At 62.2% G+C, this 15262-nt stretch overlaps 1 protein-coding gene across 7 annotated transcripts in view; it reads right to left on the reverse strand.

Moving 5' to 3' along the window:
* Positions 1-2295: 2295 nt before the first annotated feature.
* The window catches only part of LOC112664407 (adenylate cyclase type 1-like), a 53132-nt gene continuing 40165 nt past the window's right edge, over positions 2296-15262 (reverse strand). For 2 of the 7 annotated variants that reach the window (XR_007402711.1, XR_007402705.1), the window contains one exon: positions 10048-12932. Coding sequence is in view for 2 of the 7 variants with exons in the window: in XM_049095042.1 (XP_048950999.1) it covers positions 5974-6543 (570 nt within the window). In the remaining 5 variants the exon portion in view is untranslated. Of the gene's footprint in view, positions 6544-10047; positions 12933-15262 lie in introns of those variants that run through there. The other 5 variants (XM_049095042.1, XM_049095044.1, XR_007402706.1 and 2 more) reach the window with 5 other exon arrangements.

Raw genomic sequence — 15262 nt, forward strand, 5'->3', positions numbered from 1 at the left:
ATATGGGACCCGGGCCCTCCAGCTTCGTGACCCTGAGAGGCCTCAGAGACGGCCCAGAAAGTGAACCAGCCTGGGCTTCGTCTGGGGGCGGGGGGCGGGGTTGCAGAACATGGGTCAGCGACAAGGGCCGGGACCCCTGCCCAGCCTGGTACCGTGCCCCTGAAGCTCCCACCCTCTGCTCCCCGATGTGTGGGCCGAGGGGGCGGCAGGCTGTCCCTCGCTCCCGCCTCAGGACCCTCCCTGGATCCTCCTGTGTTCCTGGCCCCTGGAGCCTGTGCTCTGGGACTGCGGGTGGCGGGACCTGCTGTGATCTGAGCTGCTGGTGTCCGGGCTGCCTCCTGCCCTCAGGCCCGGAGGAAGGCTCCCTGCTGATCAGAGAAGGGCTCCTTGCTCCCCGGTGCTGTCCTTATGAGGCCGCTGCGTGCACACGTGCGTGTGTTGGTAGCATTCGGAGCCCTGAGGCCCACCAGGACCTGCAGGTGTGGATGTCTGGGTCTGAGGCTGCTCACTGTCTTTCAGCACCCAGGATCCACTTTGCTCTGGGCTTGTTGCAGTGTCTGTGGCCCGAGAGCTTGCGTGGAGGGACCGCAGTATGGCTGTCCTGGGTCTAGGTCTGCAGTTAGGGGCACTTCCCTTGGTGGGGAGCAGGGCTGGACGGGGAGCCTGACCAGGTTGGAGCGGCCCACGGTGACGGTGACTGTGTGGGCAGTGTGGCTGCTCAGGCCCAGCGTCCTGATCGAGCTGCTCAGGGATCCTCAGGGAGGAGATCCCAGAGAAGGAGACAAGGGGACAGAGTGCCCTTGGAGGGACCCAGGGACGGGGGGGGACAGGGTGTCCATGGAGGGACCTGGGGGTGGAGGGGGGATGGGGCGCCCATGGAGGGAACCGGGGGCGGGGGAGACGGGGTGCCCATGGAGGGACCCGGGGGTGGAGGGGGGACGGGATGCCCATGGAGGGAACCGGGGGCGGGGGAGACGGGGCACCCATGGAGGGACCCGGGGGCTGGGGGGACAGGGCGCCCATGGAGGGATTTAGGTTTGGAGGGGGGTTGGGGTACCCATGGAGGGACCCAGGAGTGGAGGAGGGACGGGGCACCCATGGAGGGACCTGGGGGTGGAGGGGCGATGGCGTGCCCATGGAGGGACCCGGGAGTGGAGGGGGGATGGGGCACCCATGGAGGGACCTGGGGGTGGAGGGGGCTGGGGTGCCCATGGAGAGACCCAGGGGTGGAAGGGTGATGGGGCACCCATGGAGGGACCCTGGGGCAGAGGGGGGATGGGGCGCCCATGGAAGGACCTGTGGGGTGGGAGGACAGGACGTCTGTGAGAGGATCCCCTGCACACAGGAACAGGGTGTCCATCCAGGCGGGGGATCTGAGGACAGGGGCCGTTCGCCCGGGGCGTGGCGGGGTCACAGGAAGGGTCGGGAGCCCTCCTCCTCCTGGCGTCGTGCGGCAGAGCAGGTGTGCGTGGGCGTGCGCTCCTGGGCGTGCAGTGGCACTGGTGGTGCTTTTGCGGGGCCAAGCGGGCGTCTCCTCAGGTGACGCGGACCCCGGCCTCCAGGAGCGAGGCCACCTCCGAGGCACGGACCAGCCTCTTGGTTGGCACCGTGTGCCCCAGTGTGCGGACGTGAGGCCCGACGCCCGGGAGAGGAGAGCGTGGCCGGCAGCCAGGCCTGCGTCCTGCCCCGGCCCTCTGGCGCCCATGGCCTCGGGGGCCGCCCCCCAGCAGTCTCCCTAGGGCCCTGTGTCCGGGTGACCATGGGCTCTTCGGGGGCTGCCTCGCACATCTGCACCGCACACTTGCTCGAGGGGGCTCCGGGAACCGTGCGTCCGGGCCGTGCACGTCAGAAGGTCCGGATCCTTACTTGGAAGCAGGTGTTGCTGACCTCCGGGGCGTCCCTCTGGCTGACTGCGCCGCGGGGGGCTGCGGGGACTCGCTGCCTGGGGGCGCTGCCGGCAGGGGCTGGAGAGCGCCTCTGTGGCTGCCTTTGCTGGCACGGCTCGAAGGTACGCGGAGGCCTGGAGACGTCCCAGGGCTGCGGTCGGCGGCTGCGATTCCACGGCCCGGCGGGGACACGCGTGGAGGCCCGGGAGCTGCAGCGGGGCAGGGAGGCCCTCACGCCAGGAGCCGCCCCGGCAGAGCCACCAGGGTGCACAGGAAACGGCACGGTGGCTCGCCGGGCCCCTGGGCACGGGCTGCTCACGGTGGTGGCCACGGCCGGGGTCCTCAGCATCACGTGTGGGAAACCCGACAGCAGAAGCTCACAGGCCCCCGCCCCACCCTGTCCTGAATCTGTAGTTAAGAAACCCTTTATTGTTTTGCTTTTGCTACGGAAACTCGCCAGAGCGCGGCCAGCAGGGCGCTTTCTTGGGGCCAGAGGCGGCCCCGATACCTGTCCCTGTCCTCTCAGCTTTTCCTCCTTCAGGGGATGCTCGTCCCAGAACGCTTTTCTTAATTCCACCACAGAGAGGGTGGCAAGCGGTCGCGTTAGGAAACACGTCCGTGAGCAACGTGGGAAAGGCAGCACCCCGCACCCGCAGGCAGGACTGGGTGGGTCCCAGTGCGGGCGCCGTCAGGGGTCCCCGACCAGAAACACGGGACTTGGCGAGGCCCGGGCGGGGCGTTGATTTGGCGCAGGGGGTGCGCCCGGTGAGGTGGGGGTTCTCGTGTGTGGGCAGGGCTCCCCCTCTTCGGCGGTGGCCGAGCTGCCGATGCGGAGGCCGGTGCCCTGTGCTGGGCGGCACGGGGGCGGCTGGATGGCACCCGGGCGTTCCGCGCAGAGGCTTGAGTGCTGAACAGGGGGATCTTGGGGTGCTTCGGGCTTGGGGTCAGGAGGCTGCCCAGTGGTCAGGGGGACACCCTTGAGGCTGAGGCCGCTGTGGGAGGCGCCGTCCCGAGGGAGAGCGGCACGCTGCAGGCCTGGCGGGGGCACGAGCACGTGTGTGCGCCCCCGGGGCCCCGATGGGGAGATGGGACAGGGGAGAGGTCAGCCTGGAGACGTGGGCCGGCCCCGGCCTCCGAGGGACGGGGATGCCCTCCTGGAGTCCACGGACGTGGGGCGCGGTGACCAGACGGTGAGGGGGAGTGATCACGGGGCGGGGGCTGCGGCCGGCAAAGCTTTGAGGTGCTCCTCAGTTGGGGTTATTTTCTGTGTTCCATTTCCCCTTCCGAGGGGCCCCTCTGAGAATGCACGCAGCCATCTGGGAGCTTCCTTCCCGGGTCCCCGCCCCACTGTAAAGCCCGAGTGCGGCCCCCGGGGAGGCTGGGCTGGTCATGTGCGTGGCCCCTGTCGTCCGTGGCGGCACCCGGGGCCCCTTCTGAAGCAGCCTGGGGCTCCCCGGGCTGGGCTCTTCCCCTCGGACATGGCCCTTCAATCCGGATGGCGTCTCGCTCACCTGTCCTGAGAGCCCACCTGGTGACCTCGGCCCTTGCCGCCTCTCCCCGTGTGCGAACAGCCCGTCCCCGTCCCCGTGGGCACAGGGGCCGGGCCTCTTGGGAAGGGGCCCAGCGCGGGACCTCGGCCAGTGACGCCTCCCCCTCTCCCACCCCTGACCCTGCAGCCTGTGGTCACCTTCATCTCTGGGAAGCTCACAGCAGCTGCAGCCCACCCCCTCCTGGTGGGTGCCGGCCCCAGCTCCCTCCACCCACGCTGAGCTTCTCCAGACCTCGTGCCCAGCCCACGGCCAGGGCCTCTGCTGCCGTGTAGACCCCTCACTAAAGCTCAGGAGCCTGGACCCCCGGCTTACATTCGCGTAGTCCCGCGCCCTCTGCACTTCCTGATGCCCCAGAACCTGCCGCTGGGTCCTTATCCCCAGTCCCCTTGTCCCGAGAGCACCTGCTCCCACTTCTGGGCAGTGCCTCCTCCACCGCCGGGTACCCCTCACCTTCGGGCCTGGCCCCCCTCCTCCCAGCCTCCACTCTTGTCCTGGACGGAGGACGAGGGGAGGGTGAGGTCAAGGCCAGCCCCCCGCTGGCAATGAGCCTGGCCACCCTGGAGCCGTGGGACCCCAAGGCCCGCCCGGTGCCTGGATCCGGAGGTGGCTGTGCGGGGCCTGGGGCGGGCGCTCGGGCTGTGTGCCAGCCTCTGTACAGCCGCATCCTGCCGCTAGGTGTGGGCGGTGGGGTGGCAGGCTGTGCCTCAGGCTCTGCGCAATCTGGACGCGGTGGCGCCTGGCCCCCTGCATTCCCGGGTCGCCGTGTCCCCAGTGGGTCTGCAGACACTCCCGCCGCTCCGGGCTGGCAGGGTGCTGGCTCTGCTGCCCCTGCCCGGCCTCCTGGGGGCGGCCCGCCCTCCTGCCGCGCCTCGAACCCTGGCTCCTGGCTTTGAAAGCGTGTTCTGTGGTTGAGTTCTCCGTCTCAAAACTTGTCAGTGGCTGTGAGGTTCAAGGTGATGCCTGTGGTCGGCACGGCCGGCGTCACTCTGTGCGTGGTGCAGCCCGTGGCTTCTGGAGTAGGTGTGCGTCAGACGGGGCATGACCCCGGGGGCAGGGAGCCCGTGCTGCAGCAGCAAGGGGAAGGCGCCCGGCCCCTGTCCGGGAGCCCCAGGGCAGCGTGAGGACCTGGGGCCCGCTGTGGGGCGGGGGTTGGCTGCTCACCCGGGGGCAGAGGGCCGTGCGCCTGCCCAGCCACACATCCTTGTCTCCAGGTGACCCCCCACCCACCCCCGCCCCATGCCTGTCCCAGTGGCATCTGCCCAGGTCCATGGGGCAGGGGTCTGCTTCGACCCATTCCCGCGCCTCGCAGCCATGCAGGAGGCGCCCTGGGCGGCTTTCCCCGCCGCTCTGGCCTTGCGTGTGGCCCTTGCACCTCCAGCCTGCGTGCCCCGCTGATGAGCCAAGCGCTCAGTGGAGCTGCCGGGAGCAGGAATGGGGCTTCCTGGAAGCCGAGGCAGCGCAAGAGCACGCTTCTGGTCCTCTGCGGTCAGGTGCGAGGGCAGGAGACGCGGCAGTGCTGTGGCTGCTTTTCCTGCAGCAGGCAGGTGCCCCGGCTCACGGCTTTCAGTCTGGTCCTTCACAGTGGCGCTGCCTCCCCGGCCAGGGGCGGCTTCCCCCTGATCCACGTCCGTTACCCCTTCACACAGGCCCGGGACGCTTCGCACAGGTGTCGGTGTGGTGCCCACGCGGGGCGGGCGGTGAGCTCTGCGCTGCTCCCACTCTGCGTAATTCAGCTTCGCCTCGGACAGATCATCCCCTGACTGTGGCCTCAGCTTCTATCTGACGGAGGGGTCTTCTCTGTAGCGGATGTGCGTGGCTGCGCCGTGTGGACTGGGGTGGGCCCCGTGTGCCTCCGAGCCAGAGATCTCGCATGCGTCGTCCCCTCCAGAAGTGCTTTGACGTCGATGTTCAGTTGTCACCCTTGTCCTTTGAGGTTCCCGGGACTCCTGGAGCCACCTGGCCCGTCTGAGGCGAGGAGGCCCTGCCAGCCCATCCTGGAGTGGACTCAGATTCAAAGCCTTGCTCCTGTTGTGCTTGAGTGGATGGACGGATGCAAGGATGGATGGCGGATAGATAGGTGCACGGGTGGATGGGTGGGTGTGGATGGATGGGTCGGTGGGTTGATGGTTGGGTGCATGGGGATGGATGGGTGGGAGGGCATAGATGGATGATATGGATAGGTGAGTGGGTAGATGATGTATGTATGCGTGGATGGATGGATTGGATGGGGAAGTGGATGGATGGGCGAGTGGATGCATGGGTGGGTGGATGGATGGGTGAGTGGGGGATGGGTGAGTGGGTGGATGGGTGGGTGGGCGAGTAGGTAAGACCCTGGCTGGATGAGTCCATGGCTGGGTGAGTGGGTGGATGGATGCAGGGATGTTTTGAATGGGGGGTGTATGTCTACAGATTTGATTCCGGCTGGTGACACCCTGATTATGGAAGGAGATGGTGTTTGTGGTGGAGCAGTTCCTTGGTTTTTTCACTCACTGAGAAGTGAGTGGCAGGGAGACGGGGACGGCGGGGTGTTACCCACGTCAGCACCCTGCAGGTGAGGGTGGTGGTCCCATTTGCATGGGGTCCCTTGGCAGTGGGCAGAGCTGGATTTGAACCCGGGCCTCTGACTTCGCGGCCAGTGATCGTCCAGAGGATTCACTGGAAGCAGGGCCCAGCGGGAGAGCACAGTGAGGGGTCTGGGCCCAGACCACACAGGCCCAAGTCTGCTCACGCACCAGCTGTGAGAGCCCGCCCACGCTCCTCAGCCCAACCTCCGTCTCACGTTTGTAAGGGAGGCCAGGCGGGGTTGCGGGGAGCCCGGGTTGGGTGTGGGCTGAGCACAGGGACCATATTTTCTCCCACCTGTGACCCAGGGGATCAGGAGTGTCAGGAAGAGCACTGGGGATAGTTCCACGCCGACCCTGCCCGACCCCCGCCAGTGAGGAAGGGCCATGGGGTGCTGGTGCTTTCAGGAGCCAGGAGAGGCCTCGGGCCGCCGGCAGACCCTGACGAGCAGGCACAGGCCTAGAGCTCTTCTGGGATTGTCCTTGCGGCCCACGTAGGCAGGGTTGGGGTGCGGGTGGACTCAGAGGCTCCTTGGCTTTGCAGTCCTGCGGGAGACAGTGCCTGGGAGGGATGCGGGCCTGTCCCCTCCCCCAGTGCCGTTCCCGGGGCTCAGAGACCTTGTCCGCATATGCACGTGTGTGCAGGCCGTGTCCCCATACCCCCGTGGTGCCCCCCGGCCTTCCCCCAGGCTCAGCATGCTCCAGAAGCTCGTCACTTCAGACGTCAGGCTGCCTCCAGGCCTTGCGTCTGTATGTCCTGTGGGTCATGGGACAGCTGGGGTCCCTGCCCCCCCACCCACCTGACCGCAGATGTGAGGACTGGGAAACGTCTCGTGGGGTCTCATCCGGGACAGCAAGGAGCAGGCGGTGGCGCACATCTACCCCTTGCCACCCACGTGCCCTTCCTTATTCATTCAGCAAACACCAGGGTGCCCGTTTTGGGAGTGGCTCATCCCAGGCTCAGGGGTCTGCTGGGGGGAGCAGCGGGAGGGGTCGGGGGTCCTTCGGGGGTCTGTCCCGAGCGGGGCGGGAGGGGTGCAGCGGGCTGGGGCGGGGCCAGGCTGGAGGTGTGGCTCCTTGGCCCGGGTCTGGGGTCCCAGGTGGAGTGCAGAGGCACGGGGGACGCGGGTGGGGTGGTGCTGTCGGTGGAGAGGCCCCAGACATGGGCACGGGCCCAAGGGGCGGGGTGCTGGGTGCTGGGACCTGACCTGGGCAGAGCCTGGGCCGCCGCGAGGGTGGGTGGGCTGGGGGAGCCGAGGAGGCGGGGGCCTTTCCCGGGGTGTTGCCTGCGGACGGCGCAGAGCAGGCTGGGACAGCAGGGGCCCGGAGAAGCGTGTTGTCCTCAGACGAGAGGAAGAACCGCAGGTCGGTGTGTCAGCTGCCGAGGGGGATGCGGGGGGCTCTCACCTGCAGGGGCACGGGGCCAGCGGGGGACACGGTGTGGGGAGCACAGCTGGGGGCATGGGGCCGGGTGGGGGGTGCAGACAGCGGAGTGTGGGCCCGGGGTGCAGGGCCGGGAGCACCCAGCGGGGAGCACGGAGCTCGGGGTGGAGATGCTCAGGGGCCTCAGGAAGAGGAGACAGGGCAACGGCAGTGGGGACTCCGTAGACTTGGAAGGGGAGGACCTGCCACCTTCTGTGGCCCCAGCGTCAGTCTCCCCGTTGGTCAGATGGTGTGCCCAGGTGACACTGTAGGGCTGGGAGGGGGCAGGGCGAGCTGCAGAGCTCGCCCCGCAGGTTTGTTGCCCTGCAGGGGCTGAGCTGCTCCAAGGCCGGCACGGAGGGCGGGGGTTTCACCTGTGGGGGGGAGGTTGGGTGGGATCCAGCTGGAATCCACTCCCTTGGAGCCGGGGTGGTGGGGGGGTGGTGAGGCAGGTCCTGACCGGCCCTGGCGCAGGTGTGGTGGGCCCTGACCCGCCGGCCAGAGGCTAAAGCTCCGCGGACCCGAGGGTGTCCCCATGACAGTGGTCGTCACGGTAACCCTGGCCAGCAGCTCGGCTGTGAACCTGGGGGGCCCCCTGCCCGGCCCCTGCCACAGCCTGCTGGGGCCGCGGGACCACCCACCCCCACCCAGACGGCGAGCCGGACCGTTGCGCACTGCCCGGAGTCCCCGGGCTCATCCCCGTCAGGGGTGCCGGGTGGGCTGGGAGCCCCAGGCGAGGCTTCCCCGCAGCGTCGGTGCTGAGCCTTGTTTCTGTGGGGTGGCGGGTGGGATTGCTCCGTACGTGAGAGCCCACTCTATGGCAGACGCAGGGCGTGGGGTACGGGCTGTCCTTCTAAAACATGCATACGCGTGTGTTTATTTATAGGTACTATAACGATACCTAGTGTTTACGGTGAAGGTAGGTTGTGGTTTAGAAGCAGATGACGTACGTGTGCTTAGATTGTGTGTGCGTATCTGGATGGACTTGTCTGTGGGAGATCCACGTCTGCGTGTATACGTACGTGCACATGCGTGGTATGCGTGTGTGTGGGCCACATGTGCGGAAACGTGTGCATGTGTGTCTGTACACACGTGTATGTGTCTATGTGGAGCATGTGTGCAAGTGTCCATGCCTGTGTGTGTCTACGCGTGTGGATTTGCATTCGTGTGGACTCTGTGCATGCCAGTGTCTGTACGTGAGTGTGTGCATGTGCGTACATGTATGTGGGGATACGTGAACATATGCACGCAAACGTCGGGTGTGTGCATATATGCGTGGATGTGTGCGTAACTGCACATGTGTGGATGCGTGTGGATGCGTGTGTGGATGTGAGCGTAAGTGTGCGCATGTGTGGAAGGCTTGTTCAACACTCGTAAAGCAGTCAACAAGAGAAAAAACCAGAACCAGATGATCCTCTCAATAGATGCAGAGAAAGCATTTGACAAAATACAGCATCCATTCCTGATCAAAACTCTTGAGACTGTAGTGATAGACGGAACATTCCACATCATCTTCAAACCCATCTACGAAAAGCCCATAGCAAATATCATTCCCGATGGGGAAACACTGGGAGCCTCTCCCCGAAGATCAGGAACACGACAGGGACGTACACTCCCACCACGGCTACTCAACATACTACAAGTCCTAGCTTCAGCAATCAGGCAGCGAAAAGAAATAAAAGGCATTCAAATTGGCAAAGAAGAGGTCAAACTCTCCCTCTTCGCAGATGACCTGATACTGTACCTAGAAAACCAAAAGACTCCACCCCAAGATTGCTAGAACTCATACGGGAAATTCGGCGGCGTGGCAGGATACCAAATCAATGCCCAGAAATCAGTGGCATTTCTATACGCTAACAATGAGACTGAAGAAAGAGAAATGAAGGAGTCGGTCCCATTGACAACTGCACCCAAAAGCGTGAGATACCTAGGAATACATCTAAGCAGAGCGGTAAAGGATCCCTACCCGAAAAACTACAGAACACGTCTGAAAGAAACTGAGGAAGACACAGAGAGATGGAAAACTATTCTGTGCTCCTGGATTGGAAGAATTCATGTATTGGGAAAACGACCACGTGACCCAGGGCAATTTACACATGGAAGGCAATCCCTATCGAAATACCATGGACTTTCCTCAGAGAGTTGGAACAAATCATCTGAAGATTAGTGTGGAATCAGAAAAGACCCCAAGTAGCAGGGGAATATGAAAAAAGAAAACCAGAGCCGGAGCATCACAATGTTGGATGTCAAGTTGTGCCACAAAGCTGTGCTCATCAAGACAGTGTGGTACTGGCACAAAAACAGACACACAGATCAACAGAACAGAACAGAGAATCCAGAAGTGGACCCTCAACTCTATGGTCAACTAATATTCGAGAAAGCAAGAAACACCATCCACTGGAACAAAGACAGTCTCTTAACTAAAGGCTGCTGGGCACGTTGGACAGCCACACGCAGAGGAATGAAACTGGACCATTCTCTCACACCACCGTACACAAAGAGAAACTCAAAATGGATGAAAGATCTAAATGTGAGACAAGAAGCCATCAAAATCCTAGAGGAGAACACAGGCAACACCCTTCTTGAACTTGGCCACAGCAACTTCTTACAAGATACATCCATGAAGGCCAGAGAAACAAAAGCAAAAATGAATCACTGGGACTTCATCAAGATGAGGAGTTTCCGCACAGCAAAAGAAACGCTCAACAAAACTAAAAGACAACCCACAGAATGGGAGAACATATTTGTAAATGACCCGTCAGATAAAGGGCCAGTGTCCAAGATCTCTAGAGAACTCATTCAACTCTACAGCAAAGAAACCAACAATCCAATCATGAAATGGGCAAAAGACATGAACAGAAATGCCACAGAGGAAGACACAGACGTGGCCACCAAGCACATGAGACAATGCTCCGCATCACTGGCCATCAGGGAAACAAAACGCAAAACCACAATGAGATACCACCTCACACCAGTGAGAATAGTGAACGTTAAGAAGACAGGAAACAACAAATGTTGGAGACGATGTGGAGAAAGGGGGACCCTCCTGCACTGTTGGTGGGAATGTGAACTGGGGCAGCCACTCTGGAAAACTGTGTGGAGCGTCCTCAAAGAGTTCAAAATAGAGCTGCGGGGAGAGCCAGCAATCCCACTGCTGGGGATTTACCCCAAAGATACGGATGCAGTGAAACGCCGGGACCCCTGCACCCCGATGATTATAGCGGCAATGTCCACAATAGCCACACTGTGGAAGGAGCCTCGGTGCCCATCGACAGACGAACGCATAAAGATGTGTTCTACCTATGTAATGGAGTATTCCTCAGCCAAGAGAAATGACAAATACCCCCTATTTGCTTCGACGTGGAGGGACCTAGAGGGTATTATGTTGAGTGAAATAAGTCAATGTGAAAAGGCCAAACATTATATGGTCTCATTCATTTGGGGAATATAAAAATTAGTGACAGGGAATAAAGGGAAAGGAGAGACAATGAGTGAAAATATCAGTGAGGGTGACAAAACATGAGAGACACGTGACTCTGGGAAAAGAACAAGGGGTAGTGGAAGGGGAAGTGGGTGGGGGTTGGGGTGACTGGGTGATTGGAACTGAGGGGGGCACTTGGTGGGATGAGTACTGGGTGTTATGCTACATGACGGCAAACCGAACTCCAATAAAAAAAATCGTTTTAAAAAGAAGAGTGAACCCGCGGCGCACGGCCCTGCGTCTCCACCCTGTCGGGAGCAGCGTGGGGCGAGCGAGATGCCGGCCACCCGCTCTCGTCCTGCTGCTGCTGCGTGGGCTCTGCTTCCTTTGCTCGTGCTGGGCCCGCGGAGCGGGTAATGGGCCGGCTGCTGCCGAGGGGGGCGCGGGGGGCCCTCGCCTTCATCTCTCTTGCACACCCATGCTTGCACTTTCACTTGGCGTGTGTGTGCGTGCATCTGCCGGCTGCTCAGGCCCGTCGGGGAGACCAGACTGGGCTCTTGGTCGGCGCTGCCGGATGTGGGGACACCTTCCCGAGTAGGCCACAGACGCAGCAGGAACTGTCCTCCCACATCGTCTGTGGGGCCTGGTCCTTTCGGGGAGCCCACCGGGTGCCCTCGGAGGACACAGCCGCGGTCTTTGCTCCTGCCTCTGCTCTGCCCGTGGGGCCTGAGCTACCCCAGGCCCGCAGGCCGCGTGCCCGCTGCTCTGTGGGGCTGTCAGCTGGCAGGTTTCCTGGGACCTTCCCTCCGGGGCTGTCCTGGGGGCTGCAGAGGACTCCTTTCTAGGCGATGGTTCCTCCAGAAACGGCCCCCTTCAAACGGCTTGAGTAGGCGGGAGCTGACTCGTCAGTCGTGTGGGGGCAGGTTTGTGGATCCCGGTGGCCAGAAACGCGTGGGGATTCCTGAGTATGTCCGAAGCAGCCCCTGGGAAGCATCGGGTGGCTCTCGTGCTTTCGAAGGAGCTGCAGACACCAGATGGCTGGGAGGAGCGTCGCCAAGGGGGCGCAGAGCTCTGCCCCCATAGTTGGGCCGCAGCCTGTTGCTGGAGCTGCTGAGGCCCATCCTCAAGGTCCCCAGGATTTGCACACCTGTCCCATGTCCCAGGGTTCTTATGGCACGCACGTGCGTGAGAACTGGCCTCGATGGTGTCGTCGGGGTCTCTGGTGTGACGACGTGGGACGTGCACGGTACCCCAGCTACTCGGGAGACTGGAGAGCCATGGACTCCATGGTCTGTCGTCTTCTCTATCTGACGTCGTTTTCAGTGTTGCGTTTCGGCCCACCCCGCCTGCTGTGGCAGCGGCTCACCAGCGTCAGAGTGGCGGGCTGGGGCACGGGGCCATGCGGCCGATGGCGGGCCGTCCTCGTGGGTGTCCTCTGCCCATTGCTGCCGGCCTGGGCCCTAGAGCCGGTGCAGCCTGCGTGTTTTGTCTCTCCAGACCGGCCGCCGCAGATTGGCCACTGAGCTCCGTCAGCCGAGGTCCGCGGAGACCAGGGTGCCCGCCCGCGAAGCCCCCTCTCCAGTGTCGGTTTGCAATAAATCTGTATTTAAGCACTTCGGCGTCCGTGTGTGTCACTTGCTTCCGAGAATTCTCTGCGTGTGTGCGTTTCCGGAACTCCAGCCACGAGGTCCCTGGCTCACGGACAAAGCAGACGCCAAAGTAGGGAATTCCTCAGTGTCTTCTGAACTGTGTCTGCTCTAACCTGTGGTTTTCAGAAATCTGATGAGCTTTCAAGAAAAAAGGATTTTCGTTGCAGAGCTGACATGGGTCTCCAGCAGGTTCTGAAAAGCTGAAGTGAGCACAGGATCCCGAAGCTTCAGCCAGAGGACACCCCCCATGCCGGCACCCCGTGGAGCGAGTCTTGCCCTGCGGTGCTGGGCTCACCCATCTGCCTGCACCCTCCCGGGCACAGCACGTCGGCCACACTCCAGTCCCGGGGACCGTGCTTCTGGGCAGGCTCTGGCGACGCTTCTCGAGTCAATGGAGGATGCGTGGTGGCATTAGCGCACAAGTGCCCAGGACCAGAGATTATCTGCAGGGAGGAGAGGCCCCATCTTTCAACAGTTTGCCCCAAAACGTGTGGGAGGGAGAACAGTATCCATGTTCTACATAGAAAGGAATGTCTGGGAGGCGGCAGTTGCGGTGTGGAGAGGAGTGAGCCCAGGACTGCCCACCTGAGGACAGACCCACAGCCACCCGGGTCTGCCCCACAGGCAGGCGGCGCTCCCGTGGGCCTCCCGCTGGCACCTGTCCCAGCCTTGGTGGGTGTGGGGGGGTAACACCGTCATTTCACGCGCTGCTCCCTGCTCAGCCGTCTGCTCAAGCCCCTGGTGCTCTCCCTGGGTGTGATTCTTTTTTTTTTTTTTTCTTGGAACATCGATGGGAAAAATGTTATATCTCTAATTTTTGCTAATATCTAACTGGGATTTAGCATTCCCATCAGTTAGGAAACATGTGTCAGTTCCTTTTTTTTTTCCTTTGTAATTGACTTTTTATTGGTGTTCAATTTGCCAACGTATAGAATAAGACCCAGTACTCACCCCATCAAGTGCCCCCATCAGTGCCCGGCACCCCATCACCCCCACCCCCCCGCACACCTCCCCTTCCCCCCGCCTAGTTCCTTTCCTGGATGTGATTCTTGAGGGCTGGATGGCCTCCAGAGGTCGGCTTGCATGCAGCCTGACAGCTGCCCTGGCCTGCCCTCTGCCGCTGAGCTCGGACCTGGGTATGGCCTTGTGTGTTCCCCTTGCCCTGAGGGGACCAGGCCCATGGACACTGGAGCCCACGCTGGGAGGCACGTGGTGAGTGTCACCCCGCCAGGCCGGCAGGTACAGCAGCCTGGCGGGGCTGTCCCGGCTGGGTGGTCTCCTGTCTGGCTAGCATGGAGGACGAAACCAGGCCGGGCCTCCCACCTTCTCCGTCATGCTGCTTCCCACGCTGTTTAGCCAGAGCCGGATGCACTCGGGGACGTTTTGATGCAAACATGGTGTGAGGGCGACAGAGGAAGGCATGACCCTGAGGCTGGTGTTGGACCTCCCCGCCCCCCCCCCCCCCCCCGCATGCTGCACCAGTGGGGCCTCCCTGCCTCTGCCATCCATGTGGCACAGGCTTGGTACCGGCAGACGCTCTGCAGGTCAGGGGGTAGGCCCCTGGCGTCTTTTGCCGACCGATCCCCAACAGCCCAGGTTCTTCTCTCCGAGGAGGGGTCCTGGTGTGGGTATAGCGGTGGGGCGGCTGGCGGTCTGGGGCAGGCTCTCCTGCAAGGTAGGTGGTTGGGAAACTGCCCAGGTGGGGGCCATCGCGTGGCCTGGGTGGGGTCTCCTGGCAGCCTGCAGCAGGGGCCTAGGAGCCCTCCACCATGTGCCTGGCCCGCAGAGGGTCTGGGTTGGCAGGTGCCACGGAGGGGCTGCCAACAGGAGCTCGTGCTCGAGCTTAAAGGCGTAGGAGCCCCGGGGGTCACCTGTCAGCTGTCCAGTGGTCTGGGGGGCCCAGGACAGGAGACCCCAGGCCGGCGGGTCCCCAGTGAAGAGGAGCTCTGCTGCATAAGCAGCCACAGGGCTGTGTGAGAGGGGCCAGGCGGGGCCCCACACAGCTCTTGGGTCCTCTTTCACCCAGAGTGCTCCGGACCCCTGCCATTTCAACCCCCAGGCGGTTGGGCATCTGGCGAACATGTTGCGTGTAGGGTTTGGGGGCAGCCCGCTGTTGCATGTAGGGAGACGGCCTCTGGTGGGGAAGGTGCCAGGACTCGGCCCCGCCTCCTGCCTCCCCGCGCCCCCCACCTCAGCCTCCCACAGCAGCTGCTGTAAAGTCCCGGGAAACCTGCTGGCTCAGGGCTGCCCTGCGCCCCGGGCGCCCTGCTTCTCTGGCTGGGTGTGTCAGCCCTCTGGGTCACTCATATGTGGAATTTAAGAAACGAAACTGATGGGCATGGGGAAGAGAAGGAAAAATACAATGAGATAAAAACAGAGCGGGAGGCAAACTATAAGAGACTCTTAATCGTAGGAAACAGAGTGAGAGTCACTGGAGGGGAGGTGGGTGGTGGATGGGGTACCTGGGGGATGGGCATTAAGGAGGGCATGTGAAGTGATGAGCACTACGTGTTATATGCAACCGATCAATCACTCCATTCTACCCCTGAATCTCATACTACACTATATGTTAACTAACTTGAATTTGAATACAATCTAAAAAAAAGAATGAAAAAAATCACACATTCTTGTGTACAGTGAACAAAGAACTCTGCATCCAATTTAAAAAGCAGTAATGGGGCACTCGCTATGTGCACCATCAGTTACCAAGAACTTGCTCACCACCATCTTTAAGGTATTAACACATCACAATTTCTAAGCTGTTTATTAAATC

The sequence above is a fragment of the Canis lupus genome, chromosome 16, assembly GCF_003254725.2.
Source record: "Canis lupus dingo isolate Sandy chromosome 16, ASM325472v2, whole genome shotgun sequence".
Classification (NCBI taxonomy): domain Eukaryota; kingdom Metazoa; phylum Chordata; class Mammalia; order Carnivora; family Canidae; genus Canis; species Canis lupus.